The following is a 21,391-nucleotide window of genomic DNA, read 5'->3' as shown; positions in this document are numbered from 1 at the left end:
TATGCTAAATTCACATTTCTGGACTTTACTATGAGTTTGTGTGTTTTTCTGTGATTTCAAATATTTTCTTGCTGAAATTGAGGGACCTGAGCAAAACTCTGATAGTAGGCTAACAAAAGACTGCCGATGCTGTTGGAATCTGACCTCCCTGCACTCGAAATATATTTTCTGGAGCTACAGAACTCCAAATGGCGTGCTCTCAATGGCGTTGGAAAGTAGACATTCAGAGCTTTCCAGCAATATATAATAGTCCATACTTTATTCGTGATTAGACGATGTAAACTGCCACTCAACGCCAGTTCCATGCTGCATTCTGGAATCAAACGCCAGAAACACATCACGAACCAGAGTTGAACGCCCAAAACACGTTACAACTTGGCGTTCAACTCCAAGAGAAGCCTCAGCTCGTGGATAGATCAAGCTCAGCCCAAGCACACACCAAGTGGGCCCCGGAAGTGGATTTATGCATCAATTACTTACTTCTGTAAACCCTAGTAGCTCGTTTAATATAAATACAACTTTTTACTAGTGTATTAGTAGTCTTTGATCATTCGGTCTTGTGACCACGTTTGGGGGCTGGCCATTTGGCCATGCCTGAACCTCTTTCACTTATCTATTTTCAACGGTGGAGTTTCTACACACCATAGGTTAAGGGTGTGGAGCTCTGCTTTACCTCAAGTTTTAATGTAATTACTATTATTTTCTATCCAATTCGATTTATTCCTGTTCTAAGATATTCGTTGCACTTCAACTTGATGAATATGATGATCCGTGACACTCATCATCAGTCTCACCTATGAACGCGCGTGATTGACAACCACTTCCGTTCTACCTTAGGCTAGGCACATATCTCTTGGATTCCTTGATCAGAATCTTTGTGATATAAGCTAGAATTGATGGCGGCATTCATGGGAATCCGGAAAGTCTAACCTTGTCTGTGGTATTCCGAGTAGGATTTCGGGATTGAATGACTACGACGAGCTTCAAACTCCTGAAGGCTGGGCGTTAGTGACAGATGCAAAAGAATCATGGGATTCTATTCCAACCTGATTGAGAACCAACAGATGATTAGCCGTGCTGTGACAGAGCATTTGGACCATTTTCACTGAGAGGATGGGATGTAGCCATTGACAACAGTGATGCCCTACATACAGCTTGCCATGGAAAGGAGTAAGAAGGATTGGATGAAAGCAGTAGGAAAGTAGAGATTCAATAGGGACAAGCATCTCCATACGCTTATCTGAAATTCCCACCATTAATTTACATAAGTATTTCTATCCTATTTTATTTATCTTTTAATTATCTAATCCAATCACATTTGAATCAGCCTGACTGAGATCTACAAGATGACCATAGATTGCTTCATACCAACAATCTCCGTGGGATCGACCCTTACTCACGTAAGGTATTACTTGGACGACCCAGTGCACTTGCTGGTTAGTTGTGCGGAGTTGTGACTAAGTGTAATTCACGTGTGAGAGCTACCAAATTATTGGAGCCATAGTTGATGATCACAATTTCGTGCACCAATCCTTGAGGTCCCTTTCATGCTCAAGAAAAATGAGTATCCGGAGATCCGACATGAGATCCAAAGAAGAGGTTGGAAAGTTCTTACCAACCCCATTCAACAAGTCGGAATCTTAATGGTTCAAGAGTTCCATGCCAATTCATGGATCACTAGGAACCATGATCAAAGTATGAACCCGAATCCAAAGAATTATCTTACAATGGTTCGGGGGAAATGCTTAGATTTCAGTCCGGAGAATGTAAGATTGGCATTCAACTTGCCTATGATGCAAGAAGATTGACGTCCCTACACTAGAAGGGTCAACTTTGATCAAAGGTTGGACCATGTCCTCATGGGCATATGTGTGGAAGGAGCTCAATGGAAAAGAGACTCAAAATGCAAGTCGTTTCAATTAAGAAGACTGGACCTTAAGCCTGTGGCTAGAGGATGGTTGGAGTTCATCCAACGCTCCATCATCCCCACTAGCAACCGATTAGAAGTAACTGTGGATCGGGCCATCATGATCCATAGCATCATGATTGGAGAGGAAGTAGAAGTTTATGAAGTCATCTCTCTAAAACTCTACAAAGTAGCCGAAAAGCCCTCCACCTTGGCAAGGCTAGCTTTTCCTCATCTCATTTGCCATCTATGCTACTCAGCTGGAGTTGTCATAGAAGGAGACATCCTCATTGAAGAGGACAAGCCCATCACTAAGAAGAGGATGGAGCAAACAAGAGAGGCCATCCATGGATCTCAAGAGACGTATGAGGAAGCTCATCATCAAGAAATCCCTGAGATGCCTCAAGGGATGTATTTTCCTCCAAACAACTATTGGGAACAACTCAACACTTTTTTAGAAGGATTGAGTCATGATATGAACCAATTAAGGGTGGAACACCAAGAGCGCTCCATCATTCTCAATGAGATTAGAGAAGATCAAAAAGCTAATGAGGGAGGAGCAACAAAGGCAAGGAAGGGACATAGAGGAGCTCAAGAACACCATTGGTCCTTCAAGGAGAAGGCGCCACCATCACTAAGGTGGACTCATTCCTTAACTTCCTTGTTCTTATTTCTCTATTTTTCCGTTTATGAGCTTCATGTTTATCTATGTTTGTGTCTTTATTACATGATCATTAGTGTCTAGTGTCTATGTCTTAAGGCTATGAATGATTCCATGAATCCTCCACCTTTCTTAAATGAAAAATATTTTTAATTCAAAAGAACAAGAAGTACATGAGTTTTGAATTCATCCTTGAAATTAGTTTAATTATATTGATGTGGTGATAATACTTTTTGTTTTCTGAATGAATGGTTGAACAGTGCATATTTTTTATCTTGTTGTTTATGAATGTTAAAATTGTTGGCTCTTGAAAGAATGATGAACAAGAGAAATGTTATTGATAATCTGAAAAATCATGAAATTGATTCTTGAAGCAAGAAAAATCAGTGAAAAAGAAAAAAGCTTGCGAAAAAAAAAAAGTGGCGAAAAAAAGAAAAAAATATAAAAGAAAAAAGAAAAAGCAAGCAGAAAAAGCCAGTAGTCCTTAAAACCAAAAGGCAAGGGTAAAAAGGATCCAAGGCTTTGAGCATCAATGGATAGGAGTGCCTAAGGAAATAAGTCCAGGCCTAAGCGGCTAAATCAAGCTGTCCCTAACCATGTACTTGTGGCATGCAGGTCCAAGTGAAAAGCTTGAGACTGAGTGGTTAAAGTCGTGATCCAAAGCAAAAAGAGTGTGCTTAAGAGCTTTGGACACCTCTAACTAGGGACTTTAGCAAAGCTGAGTCACAATCTGAAAAGGTTCACCCAGTCATGTGTCTGTGGCATTTATGTATCCGGTGGTAATATTGGAAAACAAAGTGCTTAGGGCCACGGCCAAGACTCGTAAAAGTAGCTGTGTTCAAGAATTAACATACTTAACTAGGAGAATTAATAACACTATCTGAATTCTGAGTTCCTATAGATGCCAATCATTCTAAACTTCAAAGGATAAAGTGAGATGCCAAAACTGTTCAAAAGCAAAAAGCTACAAGTCCCGCTCATCTAGTTAGAACTAATATTCATTGATATTTTGAGATCTATAGTATATTTTCTTCTTTTTATCCTATTTGATTTTTTAGTTGCTTGGGGACAAGCAACAATTTAAGTTTGGTGTTGTGATGAGCGGATAATTTATACGCTTTTTAGCATTGTTTTTAGGTAGTTTTTAGTAGGATCTAGTTACTTTTAGGGATGTTTTCATTAGTTTTAATGCAAAATTCACATTTCTGGACTTTACTATGAGCTTGTGTGTTTTTCTGTGATTTCAGTTATTTTTTGGCTGAAATTGAGAGACTTGAGCAAAAATCTGATTCAGGCTGAAAAAAGACTGCCTATGCTGTTGGATTCTGACCTCCCTGCACTCGAAACGGATTTTCTGGCGCTATAGAACTCTAAATGGCCCAATCTCAACAGCATTGGAAAGTAGACATCCAGAGCTTTCCAGCAATATATAATAGTTCATACTTTGTTCGAGTTTAGATGATGCAAACTGGCGTTCAACGCCAGTTCCATGTTGCATTCTGGAGTAAAACGCTAGAAACACGTCACAAACCAGAGTTAAATGCCAAAAACACGTTACAACTTGGCGTTTAACTCTAACAGAAGCCTCTGCATGTGTAAAGCTCAAGCTTAGCCCAAGCACACACCAAAGTAGGCCCCAAAAGTGGATTTCTGCATTTAGACTTATTTCTGTAAACCCTAGTAACTAGTCTAGTATAAATAGGACATTTTACTATTGTATTAGACATCTTGGTCTCATATGGGATTTTACATCTTTGATCACATTTGGGGGCTGGCCATTCGGCCATGCCTGGACCATCATCACTTATGTATTTTCAACGATAGAGTTTCTACACACCATAGATTAAGGTGTGGAGCTCTGCTGTACCTCAAGTTTTAATACAAAGTACTACTATTTTCTATTCAATCCAGCTTATTCTTATTCTAAGATATTTGTTGCACTTCAACATGATGGATGTGATGATCCGTGACACTCATCATCATCCATCCCTATGAACGTGTGACTGACAACCACATCCATTCTACCTTAGAACGAGCGAGTGTCTCTTGGATTCCTTAATCAGAATCTTTGTGGTATAAGCTAGAACCCTTTGGCGGCCATTCTTGAGAATCTAGAAAGTCTAAACCTTGTCTGTGGTATTCCGAGTAGGATTCAGGGATTGAATGACTGTGATGAGCTTCAAACTCGCGATTGTTGGGCATAGTGACAGACGCAAAAGAATCAATGGATTCTATTCCGACATGATCGAGAACCGACAGATGATTAGCTGTGCTGTGACAAGAGCATTTGGATCATTTTCACTGAGAGGATGGGAAGTAGCCATTGACAACGGTGATGCCCTACATATAGCTTGCCATGGAAAGGAGTAAGAAGGATTGGATGAAAGCAATAGGAAAGCAGAGATTCAGAAGGAACACAGCATCTCCATACACTTATCAGAAATTCCTACCAATGATTTACATAAGTATCTCTATCTTTATTTTATGCTTTATTTATTATTATTTTCGAAAACCATTATAATCATTTGTTACCCGCCTAACTGAGATTTACAAGATGACCATAGCTTGCTTCATACCAACAATCTCCGTGGGATCGACCCTTACTCACGTAAGGTTTATTACTTGGACGACCCAGTGCACTTGCTGGTTAGTTGTGCGAAATTGTGAAGAATGTGAGTGAACCATAATAGTGTGCACCAAGTTTTGGAGCCATTGCTAAGAATTGTTCAAGTTATGAAAAGAGTAAATCACAATTTTGCCTATCAACCAAATATCAATTTTGCAGTTGGTATGCTTGGTAGATACCAAAGTAACCCAAGATTATATCATTGGAAAGCTGCAAAGAAAGTTTTAAGGTATTTGCAAGGGACAAAAGAACACATGCTTACTTATAGGAGATCTAATCACCTTAAAGTGATTGGATATTCAGATTCAGATTTTGCCGGTTGCGTAAATATAAGAAAATTCACTTTTGGTTATTTGTATCTCTTAGCTGGAGGAGCAATATCATGGAAAAGTGCGAAGCGGTCAATAATTGCTACTTCTACAATGGAAGCTGAATTTGTGGGGTGCTTTGAGGCCATGGTTCAGGCTAAGTGGTTGCGGAACTTCTTTTCAGGGCTTGAAATTGTTGACAGTATTGCTAGGCCACTAAAAATTTATTGTGATAACTCTGCAACAGTTTTCTTTTCTAAAAATGACAAGTATTCCAAAGGTGCTAAGCATATGGAATTAAAATACTTTTCTGTTAAAGAATAAGTTCAGAAACAAAGAGTGTTAATAGAGCACATTAGTACTAATATTATGGTTGTTGATTGGTGCACGAAATTGTTATCCCTTGGCATGGCTCCAAAAACTTGGTGCGCAATACCATGATTCACACGTCTCTCACAACTTCGCATAGCTGACCAGCAAGTGCACTGGGTCGTCCAAGTAATACCTTACGTGAGTAAGGGTCGATCCCACGGAGATTGTCGGCTTGAAGCAAGCTATGGTCATCTTGTAAATCTCAGTCAGGCAAATTCAAATGGTTATAGAGTTTTGATAATTAAAAGAAAAATAAACATAAAACAAAGATAGAGATACTTATGTAATTCATTGGTGGGAATTTCAGATAAGCGTATGGAGATGCGTTATTCCTTCTGAATTTCTGCTTTCCTACTGTCTTCATTCAATCATTCATACTCCTTTCCATGGCAAGCTGTATGTTGGGGATCACCGTTGTCAGTGGCTACCTCTCGTTCTCTCAGTGAAAATGGTCCTCTACAGTTTCTGTACGGCTAATCAACTGTCGGATTTCTCGTCTCGGATGAAAGATACCAGGCACAGCTACCGCATGGCTAATGAACTGTTGGTTCTCAATTGTGTCGAAATAAGATCCAATGATCCTTTTGCGTCTGTCACTACGCCTCATAGTCGCGAGTTTGAAGCTCGTCACAGTCATCCCTTCCCAAATCCTACTCGAAATACCACAGACAAGGTTTAGACTTTCCGGATCTCAGGAATGCTGCCAATTGATTCTAGCCTATACAACGAAGGTTCTAATCTCAGATTCAGATGTCCCATTGTCAGAGGGGAGTCGATGTGAATCGTTGATTAGAAAATTAAGAGATACACACTCTAGCTTTTGCAGGTAGAACGGAAGTGGTTGTCAGGCACGCGTTCATAAATTGAGAATGGTGATGAGTATCACGGATCATCACATTCATTATGTTGAAGTGCGAGTGAACATCTTAGAATAAGAATAAGCTTGAATTGAATAGAAGAACAATAGTACTTTGCATTAATACTTGAGGAACAGTAGAGCTCCACACCTTAATCTATGGTGTGCAGAAACTCCACCGTTGAAAATACATAAGTGATAAAGGTCCAGGTATGGCCGAATGGTCAGCCTCCAAGTCTAAGAAAAAAGGTCCAAAAATGATCTAAGGATAATCCCAAGATGTCTAATACAATAGTAAAAGGTCCTATTTATACTAGACTAGTTACTAGGGTTTACAAAATTAAGTAAATGATGCAGAAATCCACTTCCGGGCCCACTTGGTGTGTGTTTGGACTGAGCATTGAAGCTTTCATGTGTAGATACTTTTCTTGGAGTTAAACGCTAGCTTTTATGCTAGCTTGAGCGTTTAACTTCAGCTTGTATCCTGTTTCTGGCGTTTAACGCCAGAATAGGGCAGGAAGTTAGCGTTTGAACGCCAGTTTGTGTCGTCAAAACTCGGGCAAATTATGGACTATTATATATTGCTGGAAAGCCTTGGATGTCTAATTTCCAACGCAGTTGAGAGTGCGCCATTTGGGCTTCTGTAGCTCCAAAAAATTCATTTCGAGTGCAGGAAAGTCAGAATCCAACAACATCAGTAATTCTTTTTCAGCCTCTGAATTAGATTTTTTCTCAGGTCCCTCAATTTCAGCCAGAAAATACCTGAAATCACAGAAAAACACACAAACTCATAGTAAAGTCTAGAAATGTGAATTTTGCTTAAAAACTAATAAAAAATATACTAAAAAATAGCTAGATCCTACTAAAAAATACCTAAAAAATAATGCCAAAAAGCGTATAAATTATCCGCTCATCACTGATCCTTTGACCAAAGGGTTATCGCCCAAAACATTTACTAGTCATGTTGAAAGGATGGGTATTATGAGTTTATAGAATCGATGTATGTTTAATGAAGTTTGTGTTGTATGGATATTGACAATTTGAGCTCAAATGAATTAATGTTTCTGTATTAATTGATTTTCAATTTGTTGTATACATAATAGAATTAAAATAATCAGGTATTGTCTTACAATGAAGACATTATTGTTGGACTAATTATGTTATATACTTCCTGATTATGGCTCATGTTAAGAATGTGGCTAACTTTGTAGTACATAGAAGGGATTATGTATGTCGATTACGTGATGTACAACCGTTATGACTCATGCTAGTTTTATTCTTATCATCATAAATTAAACTATGCAAGTAATTGCTTAAAATTACGCATTATGATAAATATTTCTTAACCCATCAATAGGAATAATGACACATGAGCCAAGTGGGAGAATGTAAGAAATTATATTATTATATGATGTCTCATGTGTGTGATGTGTCTTATTTTATTAGTTTAATAAATATTTAATTAAAATAATAAAATAAAAAAAATACATGATTATTTTAAAATATAACCAACTTGATGGAAGTTGGTTTTTATGAAAACAAATCAGAATTCAGTCCTCTCTTTCTATCTATGAAGTCTTTCTTCTTCATTCACCATCAATAACTAAATTGAAGAAAGAATTAAGAAGCAAAAGAATAGACAAAGTGAATTTTTCCTAATATCATTATTATCATGGATCAAGGTTAATAACTCTACTCATTTCTATTTGTGATAATCATAAATTTTAAAATCTTTCTTGTGAATGATAATTTTATAATGTATATTAAAATTATATTAAGTTTTACAGGTAATGCCTAAAACATTTCTTAATATTTTCAGTGAGAATTAAAATAGTCTCTCATTTTTATAAATGATCAAATAAGTTTATAATTTTTTTATAAATTTTATTCATTTCTAACTCAACTACTATTAACACAATACTAGCATAGACTATTAAATACCAATGTAACATCTCAATATGATTAAAATAATATTTTAAATTGGTTGATTAGACTTATTTTAATTCTTCCATCAATATAAAATTAAATAAAATATGTATAGTAATGATTAAATTAAATAAAATTAGGTGTGACCTATATTATTTAATACCATTGTAATATTTTTTTAGAAAAGATACATATAGTAATGGGATTTCAAAATAATTCATGATGGCTCCTTTTATACATATACTTAAATATATTTTATTACTTTAAATTAAATTTTGTGCTTGATATATGCATAAACAAATTTAGAAAGAATGAATCCGTCAAATTTCGGAAAACTTCCTCGTTTTGTAAGTGCGATATTATAAATGAAAATTAGTCTGTAATTTGGTAACCTTGTCAAATTTTGGAACTTCATTTTAGAAGATCGTTTTGCTGGTAACGAGTTAAAATTTGCAGGTCATTTTCCAATTAAAAAAAATTATCGATAAACTTTTCACTCACTGAGAAATTATACCAATAAATTTACCGATAATGACAAAAAAAATTTATCGATAAATCTTTCTAAATATGCTATTTTATAGCGATGGAGAAAAACGAGAAAAAAAAGTATAAATATAGGGAACAAAAATGAAGTTTAACATTTTTTTTACTAATATAAAATTTAAAATTTAGAGGATTCAAATTCATTGGTTATATATATATGGAGAGAGAAAGAGAGAGATAATTTTTTACAAGGTTCTGAAAATCGAATCGGTGATCGAACTGCTTTAATTACTGGTTTATTAATTTAACCAGTCCAACAAAAAAAACAATTTAAAATAAAATAATAAATAAATTATAAATAAACATCCAATTTAATCACTAGACCAGCTCCAATTAATTTTTCTATGCATTTTTCTATGCATTTTCAATTTCATTTTCTCCATTGCAACGGGAAGAATCTAAATGAAACAAGGAAGAATCCAAAATGAAACAAATAAAACTCTACACAATAATTAGTATTTTTAAACTGTCAATGTAACCACTTAACTTGAACTCCACACCCATACTACATCACAAAACTTTATACACGAGTAATCAAATTAAATTAACACAGAAATAAATAGATCGAGAACTTTCCACCATAAAAACTTTATCCAAAAAGTTAAGTTTAAAGAGCAAGAATCACAACCAATATAACTAAATAAACCTACGATTATATTTCACATCTCTAACCTCAAATATGAAGTAAGAGATTAGAAAATTCATTAGCATTAGACAATAACAAAGATTTACCCTAGAAAGTCTAAGTTGTATATTCATTGATCTATGAAACTCCTAAAACAGCAGTGTATCTCACTATCTCATGCTCAGCAAGTACCTTAAAATGTAACAAAGCATCACAAAGGGATATAATAGTCATCCAAGCTTTACCAGTGCATATTTAAATGACAATCATCTAAATGTGAATAGTGGAATATAAATAAATGAATCCAACAATTATCTATAACAATATCACAGCAACCCACAACAAGATTTACAGATGAACTAAAAACGATTATTCGATAATTATTCAATTAATAACAGTAGAAAAAATTCACAGATTAATCAATAAATCTTCAATAATTATTTAATCAATAATAACAACAAAATTCATAGACTAATTAACAATTATTCGACCAATAACATTTTCATAGATTAATTAAAAGCAATTATTTAAACAATAATAGCAGCAAAATTCACAAATTAATTAACAATTATTCAACCCATAACAAGTTTACAGATTATTCAACAATAATTAATTAATTATTCAACAATTATTGTTTAAAAAAACCTAGAAGCTAGAAGGCAGAAGCATAGAACAGAGGGGAAATCGGTTCATAGAACTCACATGTGGAACGAGCTGACGCTGACGACGGTAGAATAGAACTGCGCGACGGAGGCAGGAGGCGAGTCTGGCGATGGTGCTTCCAGAGCTGAAACGGCGACGATGGTGGAGAGCTGTATGAACGCAATTGTAATCTTCGAAGCTCTAACTTGCGACGGTGCGGCAGCAATCCAGTGGATGGACGGAAGTGACGAAGATAGCTCGTCGGCGGTGACAAGAATGACGAGCTTAAAGGTGAAGGGAGGGAGAGAGACTGCTGCCCGTTGTGCTGGGTTGGGTGGGATGAGACGTTGGGTTATGCTTAGGCTTAGGGATTCAGACGTTTAGTACGTGCATCAAAAGTGATTAAAACGGTAGTATTTTTGCTAAAACTCCAAAAATTGGTCGATTTAAGGTTCGGTTCAATCGACTGCTTTCCGGCCAGTTTGACAGTCCGATAACGATTTTTTAATTGGATGGTTTTGGCATTAATCCGAACTGATATTTTTGTCGGTTTATAATTCGACCGGTTCGATCGGCGGTTCGAATCGGTTTTCAGCACCTTGATTTTTTATACTTTGATGAATGAGAGTACAAATTCAAATTGTTTAAGGTATACGGATAAATTTTTAAAATAAAAAATGATTAAAAAAATCGTGATATGTATTATGTATCATATAGTAGGGATTAATCAGAATTGTCAATACATAATATTGATCGAAACACTGAAACTTGAGCATTAATTACTTCCGAAACTTGCAACTTGCAATTGAAAATAACCTAATCTAAAAGTCATACCGTTTACCAAAAAAATATACTCGTATATATGCCACGCCATTATTCCCTTCAAATGTTACCTCTCGATATAAAAATCTCACCAACAACGTTGTTAGGATTTGCAAACACTAAATTCTATCTCCAACATATCAATGGCAAACACAATTTCCATCACCCAAAAGGTTACTTGCTTTGGCTTAGGGACATTGGACAAAACTCAAGCTTCAAAAGTTGGCCTCCCTCCAACCACTCATCATCACGTTCGAATCAACTCCAACATCATCAAAAATAATCGCTGCTATGTTTTGGAACACAACTTAGGATTATTCAGATTTCCAAGTTACACCACCACTAGAAAGATGTACGTATATAATATAATAGTCCTTCCAATATTTCAATTCCGATTATGTTAGTGCGGAAAAATAAAAATTTGCAAATATCTAAAGCTAAGAGAATCATAAATTTAAATTCTATGTTGACTGTTTATGTATTTATTTATTTTTTCAGGAATATGAGTGTGTTTGGCAGTACTCAACCCGGTCCAGTTGATCCTTCTTCTTCACCTGCTCATTGGTAATTATATTTACTCGTTAGTTCCTCCAATCAATCAACGAATTAATTAATCTCTTCTTAGTTTTCTATATATGCCATTACACTTAATAATGTGAAATAACGTACAAGTAATAATTTCTCCCTCCTTGACAAGTCTTTTTTTTCAGACTACTTGCAAGTCTTTGAGAAATATTAGAGTAATTTTTTATTTTAGGAAAGAGTAATTTCTCTTTGAAAAAAACTAGGTGATCATTAAAAAATTATTATTTTTTGTTATTATTTTATTATTAATTTTTTTTTTAGTCTAATAATCTAATAACATATTTTTAGCCCATATTTTTAAATATTATTGACTAACTGCTGGTCAAAACAATAAATTTTACTAACCCTCTGATAAACCCCATTTGTAGGGTTTATCTTGTACTGATTTTAGGGGATTTTATCACCTTTTACCCACATTTATTCAATGAAATAGCATGGTTTTGTATATCCTCCCTTAATTGTGCTTAAGAGTGAAAACATGCTTCTTAGGACTTAAAATAAATAAATTTAATTCACCTTGATTCCATTAGATGCCTTGATATGTTTGTTAAGTAAAATAATATAATTAAAAATTTTTTTTCTTGAACTCCAAATATGTATTCTTATATAATAGTTAATTTATAAATAGCTGAATTTTTGCATTGTAAACAATAAAGTTGGAAATAATATTTGAATTTTTATCGTTGGAAAATTTCTATTAATGAAGAGATTTTCTGCGTTAAAATTGAGTTTAAATTTGGAGAAAAACCAAAAGAGAAACGATAATCTCTAAAGAATTAGCATTTACGTTGGGGACATTGCCATCTAGCAGGAAATTCTGGATCATAGGAACGATATTCACGATACTTTTATCCTTTTCGAGGGGCAAATGGGGTCCTTTGCTACAACTCAAAGGTGAGAGAACTTAGAATTTCCATGTCATTAACTGCAGTTTTCTTAATTCATTAATTATCAGTCCTATTAGTTCGTTGATCCCGTGTAAATTAGACGAGATTTTACGTTTAAACAAGTTTTTTTTTATATAGAATATACAGTTTTTTTTTTTAACTTTTGTTCTTTGATTTTAATTTTGTTTGGCTAGTAAAATTTAGAAATGGTCTATTTTAATTTGTCATGTTATCATCACTTATTATCGCTTATGAAACTCAAATATTTCATTGAGTTCCAGTATGTACATGTGTAATTTTTGTGTCGGACTGTGTTTGAATAAAAAAAATATTCTTTTGGACACACTTGTATTAGACATATCTAAATACTCACTGTATATGTCTTTATTCTTAGCCCATATTTTTTTTAGATAAGTTTAGAATAACATATAGTATTATTTATTAATACTAAAATTGTCTAAAATATTTTACTTAATTAAAAAGATATTAAAAATATTTTAAAAAATTAATTTATATTTTAATATTCATAAAATATAAAAATATAATTATAATTTATTTAAAAATATTATTATTGGCATGACGGATTTATATAAGTCAGCAATAAACCATTAAATAGAATTGTAATCTAAGACGAATTTATATATTATTGGCATGACGGATTGATTAGAAAAAAATGATGATGATGATAGTACCTTATATGTATATAGAGAAAATAGAAACAAGAATGAAGGAAGCGGAAAAGATAGCGGAGGCAGTGGAAGAAGTGGCGGAAGGGGTGGAGAAGGTAGCTGAAGATGTTGCCAAGATTGTTCCTGAGGGAAAGCTTCATGACGCTGCTCAGTTTGTTGAAAAAGTAGCTCAAGATATAGACAAACATGCCCAAGCCGCAGAAGATGCATTAGAAAAGGTTGAGAACTTTAATTATTTGCACCATGCACGTAACTTCATTTTATTATTCTTTCACGTTTTTCTACCTAATGCCCTCTTACTTCTATTAATTTATTTTTTGGTGCAACATCATTCGTTATTTTACATTCTCACCTTTAAAAAAAAAACTAAAAGCTACGTAATAAAGTAATAACTACTATACTAATATATATATTTAATATATAGTAGAATTTGAACCGCATCTCTTAGTCAGCATCATGGCATCATGCATTAAGTTGACATAATAACTCATTTTGCAATTGAGATTTGTATATGGCGTGCTGAGGTTTCTTTCTTGTAGCCAATAAGAATATTTACTTGTTGGAGATTAATCTTTTGAAGGTCTAACTGGAAGGTTTATTATCCTTTGATTATTAAATGTGACATAAAGGGAAAATCCTAGCAAGCTAGCCAGGTTTATTTTGAATAGAATACCGTTTGTCAACTATTTCAATTTTGATGAATGTAGGCAAAAGACATGGAACAAGACATGGAATCGTTCTTTGAATCAACCACTCATGGACAAGAAAAAAGTGTTGCCACCACCACAGAATGGAAAGATCAAAAGTAGAAGAAAATACGGTTGAAGATTAAACGAACACTGTATATACACTATTAAAACATGTATAATGTAATAATTCATTATTCGTTATTCCTTGTTTCTTTTTTCCTTTAAGGTGAAGTCTATGTTGATTATTTTATTAGTTATTTGTAACAACTTCAATTTATATAAAGTGAAAGGTGACATTTAAAAGGGTGGATCTAAAAAGATATTTTGTTGTATTTGTTATACATGACTTTAAATAAAAAAAAAAAGGTCCAAATCATGACTAACTTAAAAGTACAGTCAATAACTGTCTTGCCATCTAAGCAAGGGGAGTTTAAACTAAATTAGTCCCACCGCCTACAACTACTTTCAATTAACTATAATCACATTCTCTGATGGTATTTTCCCTCAATTTGGAGCAAAATGTAAGGAAAAAAAAATCTTCCCAACTTGCATATTAGGTATTTGAACTTAGTTGTTGTGAGTGACTGACTTAATTAGTTAAGAAATTTCCAATTCAAAAATGTTATTTGTATATTAAAATCAATCAGCAAAATCAATTATTGTGACTGCATTTTTTTTAGAACAGGACAAGATAAGACATACAAATGACAAAAATACAAAATTTTGTGTTCTTATATTTTATTTGGTGATAAACTAGAATAAATTATGAAAATTTCATTTATTTTCATTTTTTTCATCCAAAAAATTTTAGAAGAAAAATATATAACTATAAAAAATTAACAAGAATAATGAAAAAAATGAAAAATAAGTTGTGTCTCTTGTTAGTATCTTTATGTCCTTATTGTCAGGATAAACACAAAATATACTATTTCAGACATAGACATAAAGACATAGATATTAAAGACATGGACATAAAATATTTGTGTCTATGTATTGTATTCGGTAAAAATAAAGAACAAGACACACATATTTTAAAAAGACTGAATTACCCTTCATTCTACCACAAGTTTTACTATTATTACTATTTTTTAAAAAAAATAAAAAACTAAAGCTCAGAATTTATCAAAGATTAATCAAAATTTAAATAAATAAAAAATTAAATGTACAATTTTTTTTGAAGAAAATAGAAATATAAATTTAGTTATAGAATCTAAAAGAGGAAGAGAAAAAAGAAAGGTTTAGGGAGATAAGAGGACAAATTTTAAAATTTCAATAAGGGTAAAAAGAGTAAAAAATTAGTGTCTCACAAGTTGTGTCTTAGTATCTCACTAAATTGGAGGTATACAAATTTAATGTCTTCGTGTCCATCCGTATCCTTCGAAAATCTATGTCTCACCAAACCAAATAGCAGACATGTGTCACTGTGTACCACTGTGTCTATGTCTCAGTGTCTTTGGACACAATGTCTCTTTTCATGTCTCATATATCAAACATAATTTTGTGTCTTAGTATCCCTGTCTCAATGTCCTATTTCTGTAAACAAACGTAGCCTATATATTTAAGTATAAAAACATGTATTATTTAACTTATTTTTAATGTGTATTTTATATTCTAATATGTATTATATACTAGTGGCTGATTTTAGTTTACTTAATATGATTGTTTGCAATTTGATGCTTTCCCGGAATGTGGACCAATTTTAGAAATCATGTTGCCACCTTGTCTTGAAAAAAGTGGCAAGATTAGAGGTCATCCATATAAATAAATTTCTGACATACTATCATCATCATTGAGGAAATATGAGAATCTGAAAAAATTCAAGTAATCTAACTATCCATATTACTACGGTTGTAGAATTTGCTGAGCATTTTTTGTTGGAACACCTTCTTTATTGGATTTTGAAGAGTTTAGTGAATCTCTAAGGAAGACACAGTATCCAGTTGTGGATATCGTTGTATCTAAGTACGTAGCATCCCCAATCAACATTTGCATTTGCAATGACATTTAAGATGGAACTTGAAAGAAAAAGGAAATCCTGTTAAGGAGGAGCCTTTAAGTATCTTAGCAGTTGGTGGAAGCTATTTAAATTAAATGGGATAGCTTTGGAGCTAACTTGTATTGTGCCAGCTCTGTTACATGATATTCATACCGGACCTGAAGATTATTGCCAATAATACTTGTATTCTAAGACACGTTATCAATCTGAATCTGATCGCCTTCAATTGTAGCTGGCATGCAAACCAAGAAACCAGTGTCCTTAGATAATGCGATCTAAAAAGTTCCAGACTAAGGAAATGCTTTAAGTTGCTCAGAATTTAATAATTATTCTCAGATTGCCGAAGAACATACAAAAACCTTATGAGCATCCAAACTAGCTGCTCCCCTTTTCTTAGATTCCCCAAATGAATGTCTCTCTCTATATAGATTTCTTCATCTACGTTACCATTTAGGAAGGCATTGTTGATATCTAATAAGAGAAATTTCCAATTATTGATGATGGCTGCTATTGACAGCAACACTCTAACAGTAATGAGTTTTGCAACTGGGTAGAATGTGTCTCTGAAATTTGCTCTGGGCTATTGCGCGTAACCTTTTGCTATCAACCGAGCTTTGTATCTATCTAGAGTTCCAGCAGCCTTGTACTTCACCTTGTAAACTCACTTGCAACCAATAATGTGCTTGTATGCTTTTAAGGCATTCAACTCCTCATTTATTGCTTTCCTTCAATCTTCACACTTAACGCTATTATTGTTGTATCTACTTGTGGAGCTTTCATTGGCAGTTGATGTTGGTTGCAAGGTTAGTCTGAGATTGTCATAGGTAGAATATAATATGTGAATAGGTCTGTCATGGTAGCAGAATCTGAGTTAAGCTCGAAAGGGAAAATAACCTCATGAAATTCTGCAACTCTTGATTTGATGAATTAATGTGTCTTTAGATTGTATAACTTGTAACATAACCTTTGTAACCTAATGCATATATAGCCTAGAAAAACTATCAACTCAGCTTCGGCATCAAACAACTTTTTTTATAAGATGGTTGAGTTGCTTCATAGGCCAAACAACCAAAAGTCTTTATCTATTGGTAATATAGAGGCTTGGTGAACAAGATTTCATATGGAGTTTATCCTTGAGTGGAGGATATGGTGTTCTACTGATGAGAAAGGTACAATCTTAATTTGCAGTGTCAGCCACTTGATTGGTAACTATTAGTGACAACTTTGCTGACTTATGGAGTAGACAAAGAAATGAGATTTGATGCGGGTGTTTCTTTTATTGAAGGTTCATCAAAGACTTTAAGTGGTTGCATTGCTCTACCTCTCACCTCATTGTTGCAAAAGGAGGTCGAGTTCAACTTTGATCACAATTGACACTTTAAAGGAAACACTTACCACCACTCCAATTATTCAGAGTTTGTCGTTTGAATTAATTTGTGATGCCTCTAATCAAGAGACTGGTGATAGTAAGAACTCTCATATTATTCATTATTCATCCTAGCAACTGTTTTTTGCTTTGACAATTTCTATTTTATACTTAAGAAATCTAAGCAGCCTCAACTCATTAGGTGCATTCTCTTTCTCCAAGAGTTTGATTTGGAGATTAAGGGTAGGAGTGGAGCGGAGAATCAAGTAATGGATCACTTGAGCCAAGTAGAACACACTCCACCATCCTGTCTGCCATAAATGAGAAAACTGAATCCAGTGTTTTGGCCTGTTGGTCTTTCAAACATGCATAGCCTCTTCCTTTTGCCTCAACCGTACTAATCATCCTTCGAGTAATCCTGTCCTAAATCTCACATGTCTTATCAGTAAAATTAATGTTGAGTGCTCGGGGCTAGCAGGTTTTGTGATTTGTAACTATCAATTAGTCATTATTAGTATTTTTAATACTATGAGATTACATCCAATGGTGTGTGATTATTCATTTTTCTTTTGCTGATTAAGTGCTGATCAAATTTTAATAAAATTGTTGGCCCCTAGACTTTCTCATTAAAGTAAATTTGCAATACAAGTCTTTTGTGAGTTTAGAAAGTAAAGTTAGGGAGAGCAAATTTGAGGGAAAAAAATTAAGAAATTCTCCAAGATATTTAAGTGGTTGTGTGCGAATCATTTGGCAATTTTACTAAAATGAGCCTAATATGCCTAAAAGTTGAAAAAAAAAATTCAATGAGTTAGGATATGGTCATTGGCACTAGCGTGTACAACTCATGAGTGTGAGAAGAATAAAAGCTTTAATTGATAAGAGATGTGCAACATGAGATCGAGCTTACAAAAAATTTGCTACATGAGAGAGGTTCTGTACATCTTCTTGTTAGAGGAGAGCAAGCAGAGCATCTCTTTTTGCCTTGGTGTACATTCTAGCAAATTGACAATAATTCTTGCATTCTCAAATCCCTGCTTAATTAGGCCTTTACATGTGTTAAGGGAAACCATGCTTATGATAGCTTGTATCAACCATACGTCCAGTCTTGTGATACTATGAATACACTTTTGGAGAACCTATTTTCCTCATTTCCTTCTTCTACCACTATTGGCATTTTTATATTTTCCTCTTGAGGAACACTACAAAAATCCGCTAATTATCGTCAGATTTTGCGTGAAATGATTTTAGCGAATTTTATCGTTGGATTTTACGTGGCATTAGTATAATATTTTGTTTGGCCAATGGCCATAAAGTCCAAGGCCTTACCTCCATCATAGCATCCACTAGGCTAGCGTTCTCCTTGTTATATATGATGCTAATAATATTATATATCGGTTAAGGTAACTGTTACATTATCCTTCATATAATATTTATTTTTACTTTTATCTATTATTATTATTATTTTTCATCATTTAAAATTTATTTATTATAATTTTTATATTTATTTAATTATTATCGGGTCAAATGGTTCGACGAATAACCTATCGGCTGAATTAGTAACTTGGTGACCCAATAATCTGATCGGATTAATTTTCAATTTGGTTTTGATAACTATGATATTGCTTAAGATTAAGTACGATTTTAGTTTCTAAGGTAAGGGCCGAAAAATTTTTTCGTTCCTAACTTTTTTTTGTTTACATAATCATCCCTAAAGTTTAACGTGATTTTAAAATCATCTTTTAAACCAAAATACCTTTTTCTTTCTTCCCCAAAATCCTCATTTTCTATTCTTCCTTTTCTTTTTCTCCATCACAGAAGCAGAACTAGAAGCAACAAGTAGCAGATAAACAAAACAAAAAAAAAGTAGAAGCAGAAGCAATACACATGAATAATAGAAGCAGATAAACAAGGCAACCAGAAGATAAACAAAGCAATACACATTGAGAACTAGAAGAAATAGAAGGCAACAAATTAAAATAGAGTATTGCCTTTCTCTCCAACAAAAGAAAAAAAAAAGAATAAACAGAAGCAACCAGAAGCATAGTTGTAAAAACCAGACCGGACGGTTCGACCGAAAAACTGGTGAACCGAACCTTATATCGGTCCGGTCCAGTATTTGAACCGCACAAGAAATTGAACCGGTTAAAACCGGTGCAAACCGATGAGGTGGTCTGATCGAACCACTTGGGAGAAAATATTTCTAAAATGCTTGAGGTAGGGTTCAAATCCCTATCCTCAAGGAAACCAAAAAGCTCCACAACCACCAAACCACTATGTTTTCTATTAAAATTAATGCAAATTATAATACATATAGATATCTTTCATCAAAAGTTTACTTTTATTTAATTTATTTTTATTTTAATTATAAACTCACTCATTCTTAAATTAATTATATTTTTATTTAACAATAATTATAAACTCACTTATTTTTTCTTTTCATAATTAAATAAAAATATTTATGATAGAGTAAAAATAATAAAATATTTATTGTTCATGTTCTATATTATTTTAAAATAACTTGATATTTTAAAATGTTAGTAAAAATATGTATTTTAAATTTTAATTTTAAATTTTTGACTATTTTTTATTTTTTATTTACATAGGACCGAGTCAACTGGTTCAACCAGTAACCCAACGGTTGAACAAGTGACCCAGTGACCCAGTAACCTGACCGGTTCGATTACCGGTTCGGTTCTGACAACTATGACCAGAAGTATCAACAATAACAAGAACATCGGAATAAATAGAAGCAAAACACCTTCTTTTAAATCTAAAATATTAAAGAAAAAAGGAATAAAAAAATTAAAACAACACTACAGGGACCTTGAGGGAGAACATGTGAACTAATCGCAAGGAGAAAGGCTGTGGCGGTAGTGGGGGAGGAGGGACTGCGGCGGTGAATTGCGAATCGCGAGGGGAGGAGAACTGCGGTGCTGGTGGCAGATCGCGTGGAAAAGGCTACGGCAGTGGTGGCGATGTCGCGAATTGTGACGAGAACGACGATGCAGTGGTGGCAGGCTGCAAATCGCGACGAGGAGGGCACTATGGTGGTCGACAGAGCTGCGAATCATGAGAGAGGCACTGCAACGGTGCAACGGTGCAAATCGCGAGGAATGACGATACTCTTGAGGGCTGGCAACAGATTCCCTTCCCCCTTTTTTTCTCTGAACACCCCCACCCCCTTTTCCCTTCTTCTTTCCTAAAACCCTCCTTCCCCTTAATGCGTTTTCCCTTCTCCATTTTCCCCTTAGCACCCCTTAATGCGTTATTATTATTATTATTAATTAGAGGTAATTTAGTAATAAAAATTAAAAATTTGATAAAAATGAAGATTTTAAAATTAAGTTAAATTTTAGGGACGATTTTATAAGAAAAAAATATTAAGAACGAAAAAAATTTTTAACTCCTTGAGTTAAAGACCAAAATCGTATTTAACCCTATTATTTACGAAATCCTCAAAAAAATCTAATCACTTGGCTATCTCTCCGATACCCTTTGATTACTCCAAGGTTACACTCACATCTTTCTCCACACGAAACAAATATGGGTTAGTTTCATATAAGATTAAAGTACTAAATTTGACCATGAAAAATTAAGATATTGATAAAATTGACCATAAAAAATTTAAAAATAACTTGTATTCATGAAAAATAACCTCTGTTAGTCGAATATAACCAAATGTCAATAGCAGAGCTTATACTCTTAATCAGCAACACTAAACAAAAGAACAAGAGAAGATGACTTCCATGATCAAGATCCTCTAAGACTCCACAACCAGCGCGAAACATCTCTACTAAGTTAGAATCACTTTGGGGCTTGAGACGGGAACTCAATTAAGGTAAGAACATTCTCTCAGTGATATCTATTTTTAATTTTTTTTTTTTTTTGTCAG

The 21,391-nt window shown here is 33.9% G+C and overlaps 1 protein-coding gene across 1 annotated transcript; it reads left to right on the top strand.

Moving 5' to 3' along the window:
• Positions 1-11,373: 11,373 nt before the first annotated feature.
• On the top strand, positions 11,374-14,455 carry LOC107459167 (uncharacterized). Its single transcript, XM_016077383.3, has 5 exons — positions 11,374-11,639; positions 11,786-11,851; positions 12,684-12,766; positions 13,467-13,666; positions 14,156-14,455. The coding sequence occupies exons 1-5, from the start codon at positions 11,431-11,433 to the stop codon at positions 14,255-14,257; spliced, it is 660 nt and encodes a 219-aa protein (XP_015932869.1). The 5' UTR covers positions 11,374-11,430; the 3' UTR covers positions 14,258-14,455.
• Positions 14,456-21,391: the final 6,936 nt, after the last annotated feature.

This window comes from Arachis duranensis, chromosome 7 (assembly GCF_000817695.3).
Source record: "Arachis duranensis cultivar V14167 chromosome 7, aradu.V14167.gnm2.J7QH, whole genome shotgun sequence".
NCBI lineage: Eukaryota > Viridiplantae > Streptophyta > Magnoliopsida > Fabales > Fabaceae > Arachis > Arachis duranensis.
The sequence above is the reverse complement of the archived record's forward strand: the minus strand, read 5'-3'. Positions and strand labels throughout refer to the sequence as shown.